General features: G+C 38.5%; 1 protein-coding gene across 5 annotated transcripts in view; it reads right to left on the bottom strand.

Annotated features, from left to right (window-relative positions):
- The window catches only part of ATP11C (ATPase phospholipid transporting 11C (ATP11C blood group)), a 220,489-nt gene that overhangs the window by 47,720 nt on the left and 158,520 nt on the right, over positions 1-14,249 (bottom strand). For all 5 annotated transcript variants that reach the window (XR_012472009.1, XM_074204121.1, XM_074204120.1 and 2 more), the window contains exons 19-21: positions 12,824-13,084; positions 11,016-11,190; positions 1,405-1,507 (exon numbers count right to left, since the gene is read on the bottom strand). Coding sequence is in view for 4 of the 5 variants with exons in the window: in XM_074204121.1 (XP_074060222.1) it covers positions 1,405-1,507; positions 11,016-11,190; positions 12,824-13,084 (539 nt within the window). In the remaining variant the exon portion in view is untranslated. The remainder of the gene's footprint in view (positions 1-1,404; positions 1,508-11,015; positions 11,191-12,823; positions 13,085-14,249) is intronic.

Genomic DNA, 14,249 nt, shown 5'->3' on the forward strand with positions numbered 1-14,249 from the left:
TTTAGGATTATAGAGTTAGTGACCTCCAACATTTTGAAAATAATTCCTCACTTGTTTTTAAAAATCCTTACTTTCCTTTCAAGGATCAGCTCAAGGGTTACTTCCTGTAGGAAATCTATCCCTAAATCCTCAAGTTTCTAGTGCTGCAAATTTCCTCAAGGTAGTTTGCCTTATTCAGCTGTGCACATACCATTTCATCCCCTAGAATGTAAGCCCCTTGAGGGCAGGGACTGTTTTTTAAAACTCTTTTGAATGGAGGGAGGGAAAAAAAGAAGACAAGCATTAAGCCAGAGAATCCCTAGATGGGAAGAAAAAAAATTAAAACCTTTTCTACAGTTCTCCATTACCAGGCCTCCTCAGAGCTTGTAGCTGTAGAGGTCTTCAATCTAAGGCCAACTACAAGGCAGTGGGTAAAGTGCCCTCCAGGACCAAGAAGTGGTAGGTGAACAATGATGCACAGTTGGCTGGTATGGTCTATGTGTTGCTTTGATTTGCTCTTTGTTATAAGGGAAAATTTTACTTTGGGTAAGGAGGTGAAGTCTTGAGGAAGAAAAAGGGATACAAAATGGGCATCAATAAAGAGGATTAAAAAAAATTGTTTTTGAAGAAAGTAAGACCAACCTTGGCCTCAGAAGACCTAGGTTGGAATTCTAGTTCTGCCATTTGGACAGGTCCCAGCAATGAGACTCAGTTCTCTCATCTCTGTGTAAGAATAACAATACCTGTATTTCCTATCTCACAAGGTTGGAGGAATCCACTGAGTTACCTCTTGGAAAATACTTGGTAAAGCATTATACAATCTCTCATACATCATCATCATCATTATTGTCATTATTATTAGTAATAAAAACAATACTATTATTCCATTAATCACAAAGAAAGAAAAATAATGAAGAACTTATATGCAAAAAATACTGATAATTTTTTAGATGGGGAATGTGATACAAAAATATCCAAGGAATCCCTACTAAATATGACAGCAAAGGGAGAGTGGGCAGCTGGGTCAGTGTAATTTCCTCCTAGTATGAAAGCCAACAGAGCCAGAAAAGTATCTCTTACGTTGAAATATTCCAGTTGATTTTAAGGGCCCCAGCCAGGATTAACTCTGGGCCAACCTGGGAAATGGGAGCAGTTTTTCTTCATCTCCTCTACTGACAGCTTCTGGGCAGGCAGCCTGCAGGCAGTTAGACCAGGCCTTTCTTATACACCACTCCCCCACTCCCCAACATACAATCTTCTGTAGAAAAATCAATTAAAACTTGTTCGAACAGCCCTTTCAAGGTTGCAGACCACCAATTCCATTAGTGATGACTTAAGATAGCTAACCAAAAAACTCCACAGAGGCAGTGATATTAAAAGTAGTTGTAGAAATACTTAATAGAGCAAATATAGGGTAGAGCTTACCTATTCCCACATGGGACTCCAAGATCATACTGACATCATTAGCACCATCGCCAATGGAAAGAGTAATTGGACTGCCTTTGATGTTTTTCACCATTTTGACGATCTAAAGTTTTACAAATAAGAAAGTGATAAAGGACAAAGTTGATATGAGTAGGAACTATAGTGAAAGCACAGATCTGCATTTTATACATGTGAACTAAGAGTCTCCCCAAAGAAAGAAATTTTCTGCATACACCTGCCCATTTCTAATTTTCAGGTGTAGATTTTCAAGTCGGCTCGAAGGGTCCTCCAAAATTTGTCCATTGGCTTTATGTATATAAGACTTGTCCAAATTCTCAAACCCTTTATCTGGCATAGAAATGACACTTTTTCTTGTACATACAGATGGATTTTTTTTCTTGGTTTCATGGATGGTTTGTGAGCTGTATTACTTGAAGAATATTCATTTCCATTAGATGGGAACTCCACGGGAGAACTCCATGGGAGATGGTAACTGAGTTCATGGGTTGCAAAGATAAAACTCCCTGGGTAGTTCTTCTTTGGGAGGATATAGAAAAGAAACACCCAGAATAAGAAGAAAAGGATGAGTCATGTCCTACACCAGGGAAGGGAGAGAGGGAAGAATCCAAATATGAATGTGTGATTTTGGAATAATAAGAGGCAATCCATGGTTTACAAGGCTGAAGTGGCATCTGAAATCATTTGGAACAGTTCAGCTGAGAAGCAATCACAGGCAAAATTGTGAAATAGGCATGCCCTTTTTCTTTTGTGGATACTCTCATCTTTTTTAGGAGCAATGCTCACCACATCAACTCCTGGTGACCAGAACCCTATCGAGGATTAAAAAGAAAATCCTCAGCAGCTAAAGGGGATTTTTAAAAGTTTAGTCTCTATAGTCTCTCGCTGACTAATAGAAATGAAAGTAGTTCTCTCCAGATCTGGAAAGATGAAGAATCATTTATACAAGGTTGAGATTGGCTGCAACCTTAATTTTGGCCCAAATTTAATGAATTCACTGATACTAAGTGGCACACATAACCCCATTCAATCACAATTAAAAGGTGAACTCTGTGAACATGAACTGACAAGGGTTCCTTCCTTTCATTCCCCCATTCAGCCCCCCTACCCCTTCAATCCCTGACATTTACTATTTTTTAAATGGCTCTGGGCTTCAGACAGCCAGTGATTTCATCACTTCTGTTAATTGAAAGTTCAGACTTTGGAGAAAAGAGGATATGAGAAGGGAACAGCTGACTACATAAATAACGTGATAGAACAGAATCTAGTTTTCTAGACCATGGGATAAAATAGGGGAATGAGAGACAACTGCTTATCTCAGGAGAATACAGAATATGTTTACTAATCTGATCAAGACAGTTTTAAAATGAAAATAGAGAAGGAGAGAGAAAAGTGCTCAGATAAAACCGTAAAACCAGATGCAATAATGGGCCAGGTAAGTGGAAAAAAGAAAAATAATACTGAAAGGGGTAGCAAATAATTCACAGGGGAAGATAACTGGGAAAAAGGTTAGTAACAACATTTGTGACCTGAAATATCTGTAGATGAATGCCACCTAATTAATCAGATCTGTGAAAATATGAATAGAGGCAAAATAACATTACAGAGGCAGCTAGTGTGAATCACCACTTAAAAACTGATCTGGGTCTTGTTTGACTAGTCAGAGGATACTACAGAGGGAAATTGATTATAAAGCAAGATTATATTAAGTATATCTCTATATTCCAATTAAACGTATGGGTCATAAACAAAAAGGGAAATACTGCTCCAGGGGTTACCCTGAAACTCGGTAGAATCAAAATTACAGTTGAAATGGTCATAGAAGGGCATGCCTTCTTCAAAAGAAACAGTTCTGAGAGATGGAGTACCAGCAGAGCAAAGTCAATCAATAAGGTAAATGACTAAATGGAAATTTCAAGCCAACATGTGTAAGTAACAATAGAGAACGCTGGAGAGAGGATAAAAGGAGAGAAAAGTGGAGGCAATGAATGGTGATGTGAGAGCATACTGTAGATTGGTCAGCCAGATGAAGAATATGAATGATAATTGTTCGAATAAAGATCACAAAACCCAGAAAAAAGGCAAGACAAGAGTAGTTATGGAGGATGTTGACAATCTTAACATCTACTCAAAGTCCGTAGCTAAAAGCCAAGCATTTAAAACATTCTTGCTTTGTCTAGCTATTGGTTGCATCTCTTAGGATGTCGAGGAACCATTGTAGTGGCTTGCTAGCTGGACCTACAGCTGATAACCAAGGAAGTGGCAAAGTGAAAGTGACATGAACTGTAGGCGAAAGTAGTGATGGCAGTTTGGAGTTCTTAGCCCCAGTCATAAAAGGAAACAGTAGGAAGTAACCAGATGAATACCCACGACTGGAGAAAAGCAGATTTCTGTAAATGTAATTTTAAATGATCCCAACGGATAAGATAAGTGGAAAGCACCCAAGGAAACCCATGTGGTCACACAGGGGGCTGTGTAATGAGCTCAGATTTGCAAGAAATATGCATAAAATATGTCACAAAGGAGTAGCATTTCCTTGTAAAAATAACATCCTGGAGGCAAGAGCCCAGAGCAAGCTGATACTTAGAAAAAACCGTTAAAAAATTTTTAAAAGGACTTTTAAAGCAAATTTGCACCAAAAAAAGGGGGGGGGGAAGAGGGACTTCGGTTTTCTTTGAAAAATGATCATTATACTGGAAAAGTATAAAAATGTTTAGCAGGGAGGTGAAGAGCAGAGGTATGGTTTGGCCCTTTGGCTAGAAGCAAATTAAAATGTATTGGGGAAATGTTTCACAAGATAAATAAAAATATGACATATTTAATGTTAATTTGTGGTTTTCTAAGTCAATATGTAACCATAGACATTCATATTTATTTGAGTTTGACACCATAATGGTACAGAGGATAGGACATGTAGATTTATCTGGCATATAGTTGGCAAATTATAAACACTTGTTGATTGATTGAGCCTCAAGTCGGGAAAGAGCTGAGTTCAAATCTGATTTATATGAAGCTATGTGGTTTAGTATACAGAGTAGGGTACTGCAGTCAAATTCTGCCAGAAATACTTACCAACTATGACCCTGGCCAAATTGCTTAACCTCTCTGTGCCTCATATTCCTCATATGCAAAATGAGGGCATTAACCTTAAAAGACTCTTAGGTCCTTTCCAGCTCATTTAGGATCAATGAGCCTATGACGTTAAGTGAAGAGTTTGGCCTCAAGTCAAAAAAAAAGCACAAATCTGTATAGAACACATTAGCATATGTGACTGGCTTAGTCACTGTCAGTGACCTTTTAAAGATACAGACCAGCAGGACTAGAAAAGAAAAAATATCATCAGTCCAATTTTTTTTGGTTTTTGCAAGGCAATAGGGTTAAGTGACTTGCCCAAGGTCACACAGCTAGGTAATTATTGCCTGTCTGAGATCAAATTTGAACTCAGTTCCTCCTGACTCCAGGGCCAGGGCTCTATCCACTGTACCACCTAGCCACTCCCAGTTCAGTTTTTTTTTTAAAGAAAGAAGACCATCAAACGTGATAATAAAAAGTTCTTTAGTGACCATTATAGTGCCAGAAGGCTTACACCAGATGGCTGAACTGTTTGTGGTAAGAAATGTATAGAAGAGTTGCCATGTAGTGGTGAGGGCCCAAATACTGTTATGTAGGCTGCACAACTTTATATCTGCCCATAGTAGTAAGCTGTGGATTTGGAGGAGGAGCAGAAAAAGCAGAGTGTGGGTGACAAAGAGTCATGGAAAAGTTAAGTTGATTATTGGAAGAATAAGAGGGCAAGGGATTCGAAGGTGGAGGACAGTGTCTTCTTATGTTGGCTAATACAGGAAGGGAGGTTGTGTGTGTGTGTGTGTGTGTGTGTGTGTGTGTCTGTGTGTATGTATATATGTATGTATGTATGTATGTTGGGGGGATAAGCATTTCTAAGATTCCTACTATATCTTGGGCAAGAACCTTCAAGGTAGGTGCTATAATTATTCTCATTTATTTGGAGAAACTGAGGCAGAGTGAGGTCATGTGACTTGTCTAGGATCACTCAACTAGGAGTATCTGAGACAGTGCTCTTCCTTAGCTGCCTCAATAGCAGCAATAGACTCAGAGAGCAGAAGGGAATGGGGGGGTCTGGAGCTAATGGTGAGGACAAAGAAGAAGGTTCAGCAAGAATAATATGAAAGGACAGCAGACTGTGACCAGAGAAGAAGGCCATGGAAGGGGGCAAACTGGCAGATCCTTTTACAAAGGATCTCAGTGGGAAGATTTAAGTAACTAAGGAGGAGGGCAGGGGATTGGGTAGGCAGAAGTCAAATATCAAAAAACTTTTGACAGAAGTGGAAGTAGAGGCCCACCCTGTGGGGGTGGGCAGCAGGGAGATCATGAAATGTTAGCAGATGACAGTTATTTAGAAGCAGCAGTTGGCGCAGAGACGAGAGTGCTAAGGCTGGAGGTCAGGAAGCCTTGAGGTCAAATATGGCCTCAGATATTCACTAACTGGGTTACCCTAGGTAAGTCACTTCACCTGTCTGCTTCAATTTCCTCAGCTGTAGAATAAGGATCATAACAGCCCCTACTTCCCACGATTGTTGTGTGGATCAAATGAGAGAATGTTTGTTAAGTGCCAGCACAGGGCCTGGCATCCAGTAGGTGCTAAATAAAAGTCATTATCATTATTGCTTTTTAGGATTACTAATTTAGAAAAGAAAAGAGACCTATTTACCCTTATCATTTGCCTTTTCTGTCAAAGACAATGGCCTTTAAACTAGTAAGGATGACAGAAACAAGGCAAAGAGAGGCGACAAAAAAAATTCAACAAGTCAAACAAAATGGGTCTTTGACAGGTTACAATCCTCCTTAAGCAACCCTGCTATATTTTGCCTAGGCATAGTGAAAGCCCAAAGCCAGACAAATTGGAGCCAGAAATCACAGCAAGAGACATGCATGAGAAAGATCAAGAACTCTCGCTTCCACAAGAGAACACAGCTTAAAAAGATTAGGGTACTTCTGTCTGGAACAATCTAAGACAAAGGTCTGTAGTGCAATGTCAGAAAAATTATCAAGGTTGATAAAAGGAATCCAGAATTCACAAACCCAAGCAGTAAGGAACCTTCTCTCAAGCCTGGAACACTTTTTAAAAATAAAAATCAATTCAATCAACCAAGATATTTATATCCATCCATCCACATATGTGTGGATAGATATATACATGTGTGTATGTTTATGTGTATATATCTCCTTCTATATCCAGAATGAAGCTACCAGAATGAAGACCTAAGTCTAGGCAGTAAAATAACAATATAGAAGAGAGTGAAGTCCTTTCTTGTAAGAAAATCACAAACAAGTCACATGATCACAGTTTGCCTCAGTTTCTCCAAGTAATTGAGAATAACAGAACCTACCTAGAAAGGTTGTGTTCAAGATGAGATGAGACAATATTTGTAAAGCACTAAGCAAAGTCCCCAACAAATAGTAGGAGACATATAAATGCTTATTCCCGTCCTGTTTTGCCACAAGCTCCTCCTTCCTCCCCTTTTTTGTTTCTTTTCACGACCTCTTAAAGTCATCCCCACTTCTTACCCCTTTTACTCCAGTCTTTGATGAAGGGCTGATTCTTCTCTTTTCCAAGGCCACACCTTAGAAGGACCATTGAACTCATGCTTTTACTTCTTTTCAAAAAGATTGCCCCTACCATTGGCCACCCCACTTTTCTATCTCTCCTATCTATAGATTCCTTCCTTGATGCCTATAAATAAATGCATATATTTCTTCCCCGACCTTTCAAAAACATCCCTTTTAAAAAGGTGACTAGACACTCATTTTGGGAAATGAAAGGCAGATGGCATTTTGGAACTAAAGTAGATTTTTATGGCATTGCTGTTGTTAACACTGCTTCTGGGAAGTTTTGCTTGATTATAAACTACCTTGAGACTTACTTGGACCCTAACATCCCTGCAAGTTATCATCCTACATCTCTTCTCCCTTTCTTAGACAGACTCCTTAGCAAAGCTATTGACAAACAGTATTTTTACTTCCACTGTTCTTGCTGTCTCTAAATACAGGACAATCTGTATCCAAGCCTCATCACTCATTTAAACGTGCCCTTTCCAGACTCACCAATGATCTTATAATTGCCAATCGGATGACCTTTGCCTGGTCCTCATCTTTCTTGACCATTTTGCGGCATTTGACAATGTCAATCTCCTCCTCCTCCTGGACACTCCCCTTTCTCTCACATAAACATGCCTATATGGGTGTGTGTGTGTGTGTGTTTTATCTATCCACTAAGCCCCGAGAGGCATATTGTTCCCATGTTTGTCTCAGCATCTAGCACAGCGCTGGCCACATAAGAGGTGACTGATAAATGTTTAATTGGCTAACTGAATGTAGTTGGGATCTGAAGACATAAATAGGTGAAAATTCATGGAAGAGTTGATTTCTCCATAAAACCATAAAACCATCATTATGGTTTGGAAGTGGCTCCATGGTTGCCAAAGGCAATGCTTACGACTCTCAAGCTCTGGCAGGCCAGAGTACTGACACATAGGTGTCAAAGAATAAGACAATAGAAAATATGGAATCAGAGAGTAATGATTAATTACTGTGAAGACTGAACCAGACAACAATCCCTCTGAGTTTCCAGAAGGAACAAGTCAATGTAATCTGGGAAGGGAAGGCATCATGGAGCAATAGGAATTTTAGCTGACCTTGAAAATCAGATATGCAGTGCAACAAGCAGGGACAATTTGGGGCTGTCTGTGGAGAATACCATCTATATCCAGAGAAAGAACTGTGGAGTTTGAACAAAGACCAAAGACTATTACCTTTAATTTAGAAAAAAGACTGATATCTTATTGTCTGATCTTGTTATCTCTTATATTTCATGTTTCTTCCTTAAGGATATTATCTCTCTCTCATCACATTCAATTTGGATCAATATATACCATGGAAACAATGTAAAGACTGGCAAATTGCCTTCTGTGGGGGGTGTGGGGAGGGAAGCAAGATTAGGGGAAAAATTGTAAAATTCAAAATAAATAAAATCTTTAGGTACAAAAAAAAGAAAATCAGATATGATAAAGCAAACAGACAGGCTCATGCCTCTCATTTTACAAATGAGGAAACTGAGGCCAAGAGAAGTGAAAGGATTTGTCCAAAATATCACAACTACTAAATATTTATCTGGAATAGGATTTAAACTGAGATCATTCTGACTCTTAATATAATACTTTAACCCCTACTAGAGCAAGGGGGTGGACACTCCAAGGACAAGGGGTTAAGAGCACAATCAACATTTGGGGAAGAGTTAGAGGCCCACCTATCTTGATTAGATAGAGCAGAGGGTTACTTTTGGAGGAGAAAAGATAGGGATGGAGAGGTGAGGACTATAATACATAATATAATAATAATTATTATTATTATTATTATAGAACACTTACTAGATGTCAGACACATGTCTTATTTGATACTTGTAACCACCCTGCCTTTATGATCCCAATTTTTACAGATGAAAGAAGTGAGGAAAACAGAGGTTAAGTGACTTGAGAAATGCTAATATAGAAGAGAGGTCCTGGAGGACACAAAGTCCCTTCTTTCCATTCCCACTGCTTTCTCCTTAGACTTCACTTTTCATAGATTAGGCCAACCTCTTCATTTTTATAGATAAGGAAACCTTGGTGGGAAAGTATTGTGAATTGTCCAAGGTCATATGGTTAATTAGGAGGAAATGGGATATGGGCAAAGTGATGAGTCTCAAGGAGGGATTGAAGTGGCGGCACGAGGGGGGAGTACAGTAAAGAAAGATGAATTTGAAGTCAAAGAACTGAAGACTTGTTAGCTGTATGACCTTGGCCAAGTCACATCACCTCTGTCTGCCTTAGTTTCTTCAACTGTAAAATGAGGATAATAATATCAACCCATCAGGGTTGTCATGAGAATTTATTTGCAAAGTACTTATCGCAGGCTAATTATTATTAATTATTAAACTATTAATCTAGTTTTGTAACTAATTAACCATATGACCTTGGACAATTCACAATACTTTTCCACCAAGGTTTCCTTATCTATAAAATGAAGAGGTTGGCCTAATCTATGAAAAGTACCAAGTTTAGAGAGAAAGCAGTGGGAATCGAAAGAAGGGATAAATATGCAAAACATTTGGAAGGAGTAAGACTTTGTGACTGGATATATGGATAAAAAAGGGTGAAATCAAAAGAAGTTTTTCTTATTATTTTTGCAAGGCAATGGGGTTAAGTGACTTGCCCAAGGTCACAGAGCTAGAAAGTATCAGAAGTCTTGGACCATATTTGAACTCAGGTCCTGTGTCCTCTCCAGTGCAACACCACCTAGCTGCCCTCAAAAGTAGTTTCAAGTCAGAGAGATGGGAAGGATGAAGGTACCATTAACAGGAATACAATTCAACAAAAATTTCTTAAGGTGGAAGGCACAGGAAATACACCCAAAGTGAAAAATGACAAGGTCATTTCAAATCAATGTTCTTATAGTCTAAGAGATGGAAGTATGAAATGTAGAAAAATGATAGAAAAGAGAATGTGATAGGAGCAAAAACTGAGCAAAGTAATGTCAGGATGACTTTCACCTAGTCCCAGGAAGTGAGTGTGAGGGAAGAGAAGTCAAGAAGTGTAGATTTGGGGGCTAAGAACATATATTCAGCCACAGACATAATGAGCTCAGAATCACAGTACAACATCCAATTTGCAGTTCGAGACAGAGCCTTAGGTCATCAGTAGAAATCTGGGTCACCTGCTCAGAAATGATTGTTACAGCCATGACACTGGATGAGCCCCACTGAAGGACTTATAGGATTTTAGACCTAGATCTGGAAGGGATCTCAGAGGTCATCTACTTCAACCCCTTCACTTAAAATGCAAGAAAAATTGAGATCCAAAACCAGTGACTTGACCAAGATCGCATAGGCAGAAATGGTAAGACTTGGACTTGATTCCAAGTCTTTGGCTCCAAATTCATTGCTCTTGATTCAATTTTGGGCAAGTCCACATTTGGAGGCTGAGGGAAGGATGGGAGCCAATAACAAAGAAAACATGAAGAGGAGATGATAGGAAAGAGAAGAGAACTAGAAGTCACGAAAAATGCATATTTCTAGAAGGAAGGTACGTTCAGTAGTGTCAAATACAGCAGAGAGGTCAATGGGTTACAAAAGCAGAGAAAGGGCCAATGAACTGGGCAAGGAGGTCATTGATGTCCCCTTGGGAGTAGAGTTTTGGTAAACTTTGAGTGCCAGGTTATAGGGTCATAAGTGGTTGGAAAGGAAAGGAGGAGCAGCAGGAAAAAGCCACTCATTTAAGAAGTTCTGACAATGAAAGGAAGGAGAAACTGAACCATAGCCAGACAGAACAGATGATTGAATCAAAAGGTTTGTCTAGGTTCACATTCAAAAGCAGAGGTGAAAGAGCCAGAAGAAGTGGGAGAGATGAGTGTTGATTGTAATTCCTATTGGAAAACATGGAAGAAAAATGTATATTCCAGGTAAGATCTGAATCCTTCTTTATCACTCTACCCCCAAGGCAGGCACTAAGAGTTAAAGCCATTTCCACGGTCATAATTACCTGTGCTTTCTGTAGAGGGGCCATCCGGCAACAGAGAACAGCAGTGCACTTGATACAAATTTGCAAAAAGATAGTTTTGTAATTAGTCGAAATGAACTCTTGAGAAGAATTTAATATAAGTGACAAAGTAGACCCATCAATTATCAATCCATATTCTTGATGTTCTCCCCATCCTCTAAAAAATAGAAAAAAAAATATGAGTTTTTAAAGACTTTACATGTCTAATCTCTCTCTCTCATCTATCTATCTATCTATCTATCTATCTATCTATCTATCTATCTATCTATCTATCTACACATATATTGAAAGACCCAAAGGGGAGATCTGGAGCCTCTGGATGGATATACAGATGCCCAAAGTGTGACACTCAGTGAGACATTACTATGGGTATAGTGCTATTGGTATTGAATGACTATGCAAGAAGAATTAAAACAGGAGAAACAAAATTAAAAATGGCCAACCTAAATCAAGAACACGGTTGAGGGAAGGCTGACTCTTAATGAATGTGGCAGATGGAAAAATTAGTAAATTTTTATTAACTTCTTATAAGACATTGGCTTCCCTCTGAATTCAAGGATTTCAAGAGACTACTCTAAGTAGTTCCTTCAATTTGTGATAATGCTAATTGCCATTTCCCTATAGATAAGTGGTCAAAGAATATAAACAGTTTAAAAAGAAGAAATGCATGCTATCAGTACCATAAGAAAAGTTGTTGCAAGTCACAAATACTAAGAAAAATGCAAAATAAGACAACTCTTGAGGTTTCACTTCACGCCCTTTAAAAGACAAGGTAATAATAGAAAAAGTCAATATCTAAAAAGATGTGGGAAGATAGGCATGTTAACATACTGTTGATAGAGTTGCCAAATGGTTCAACCATTCTAGAAAGCAATTTGGAATAATTTGAGAAAGGAAGTAAAAACAGTTCATAACCTTTGAAACAGTAATCCCAATAATGAGTATATATGGCAAAGTCAGAGTCAGAAACTAAGGTTTGATTTTTACTAAACTGTCCATAACTTACTTCCCACAGTAGCAATAAATTCAGTGACCACCATTTAGAGAATGACTGAACAAACTGATATGTGAACATAATGGAATATTATTGTATTGTGAGAAATGAGGAATATGAGGAATTCAGAGAAATATTGAATCATTCAAATGAAGGGATGCAAAGTGGAATGAGGAGAGCAATATATACAAGGACAAACAGTAATGTAAATGAAAACAGTATTAAAAAACAATTAAACTTTTAATAGTGATAATGACTAATCTTGGTCTTGGAGAATAGATGATAAAACACATCTCCATTCTCTCATTAGGGAGAGACTATGGATGCGGAATGACATAGGCTGCCAACCATGGTTGCTGCATCAGTAGGTTCCACCCTACTATTTCTATCTATGAGAAGTGAGGGTTTGATGGGGGGAAGGAAATTACTGAAAATAACTGTGAAATAAAGAACTAAACTTTTTAAAATGGGTAATCATTGATTTGTATTTGCTCCATCACTTTAGGTGCTGCTGAAATCATGCCTCCATTAGAGTAAATTTAAATTAAAAAATAAGAAGCTATAAAAACATTTTTAAAAACATTTTTTTCTTTTAATGCTGACATTGAATGCTGATGAACAAAATGTCTTATGCAGTTTGCTTCTTTTTAAAGTTTTATGAAAATTTAAATTGATTGTATTTTCAGATGGGATAGGGAGGTACCCACTATCTCTGAAGGATGAAAAAAGAATGGCAAACAAAGAGAAAATGAAACCAACGGCAGAAGAAAAGCCTATCTGCTAGTTTCTTCCTTACTTTTTGATGCTTCTACGTTTAGGGAATCCATATATCAGTTTCTTATGGTAGTCAATCAGCAAATCATGCAAACGGTCTTCTTTCCTGTCACTGTCTCCGATTGTCCGGTTGGTCAGTTCTAAGAGTTCAGTGTTGGTCTGGAAGAGGCGGCAAGCATAGCAAGTAGACTTGGCAGTCTCCATCTTATCCCCAGTGAGCACCCAGACTTTCATACCTGCCTTGTGCAAGGCTTCAATAGTCTCAGCTGCTTGATCCTGAAGCCTAAGAGGGAAAAAAACACAAATTTTCCCCCTCCAGATTTCCAGAGTCATTGCCAACATCAATTCCATGAATTTTATTTTAATCTTGTGATTCACTTTTTAGTCATGAGACTGTACCTTGTCTGTTCCTTCCTTTGTATCCTTCCCTATGACTGCCCCTTTCCCCTATTCCCAGTTTTGTAGCACTATAAGTCATTCATTTATTGATTAAACAAATTAAAATTAATTGTGGTTTTCAGAATGAAGGGACAGCTCCTGTGATATATTATGGTATAACCAAAATAGAAGTAACACCCATTGCTCTTCATTCAAATATTTGGAAATTCAGCAAACATCCATCTTACTGCCATTTTAGCTAATTTCATTAATTCAGTCTCTCCTGTATTTCTATCTGATCAAAGAAAACAAAGACTAGTAAATTCCATATCCCTGAAAAGAACTTCCAGTGGATAAGTAGGGAGGATGGAGAATCACTATTTCTGGAAATCTGTAAAAACTGGCTGACTGAATTGAACTATAATCCTAGAAGGGTAAGGAAGAAGAGCAAGGCTTCTTAAGGCCATCTTCAGCCCCAGGGTTACAAACAATACTAAATAAAATGATGCTTTGTTTGGGGAAGGAAGTGTTCTTGCCTAATGGACTTCATCAGGGTGAAACACACCAAATTTTAAAACCCCATCCACCAAAAGAGACTGGCAATTTGTCTGAAATGTATAACATCTCTGGAACATAATAGGGGCTTATGCTTGCTGAACAATGGAAGGAGTATACAGTAGAATGAGAATTAACTCAGGAATCAAAGGTCCTTCCTTCAAATCCTCTCACTTTTACTACTATGTGGACCATGACCTTGGTTTCCTAATCTGTAAAATGAGAGGGCAGATGGGCTCTGAAAGTCCATTCCTGCAAAAGTATCTGAGACAGTGTGGTACAAGGGAAAGAACTTTGGCTTTAGAGTCAAGAGGAACTGGTTCTGAATTCCAATTCTGCTACTTACCATCCAACATGACTCTTGGACAAGTCACTTCTGTACACTGAGCCTTCCTTTTTCTGTGAAATGAGAGCTAGATGACCTCCTCAGAAACCCTTACCCCTGGTGTCCTTCCTGGAGGGTGGATACCTGGGAGTTGCTCTCTGACCCTCTGTTTCAGGAGGACATACAAGGA

The sequence above is a fragment of the Macrotis lagotis genome, chromosome X (assembly GCF_037893015.1).
Source record: "Macrotis lagotis isolate mMagLag1 chromosome X, bilby.v1.9.chrom.fasta, whole genome shotgun sequence".
In the NCBI taxonomy this organism is placed as follows: domain Eukaryota; kingdom Metazoa; phylum Chordata; class Mammalia; order Peramelemorphia; family Peramelidae; genus Macrotis; species Macrotis lagotis.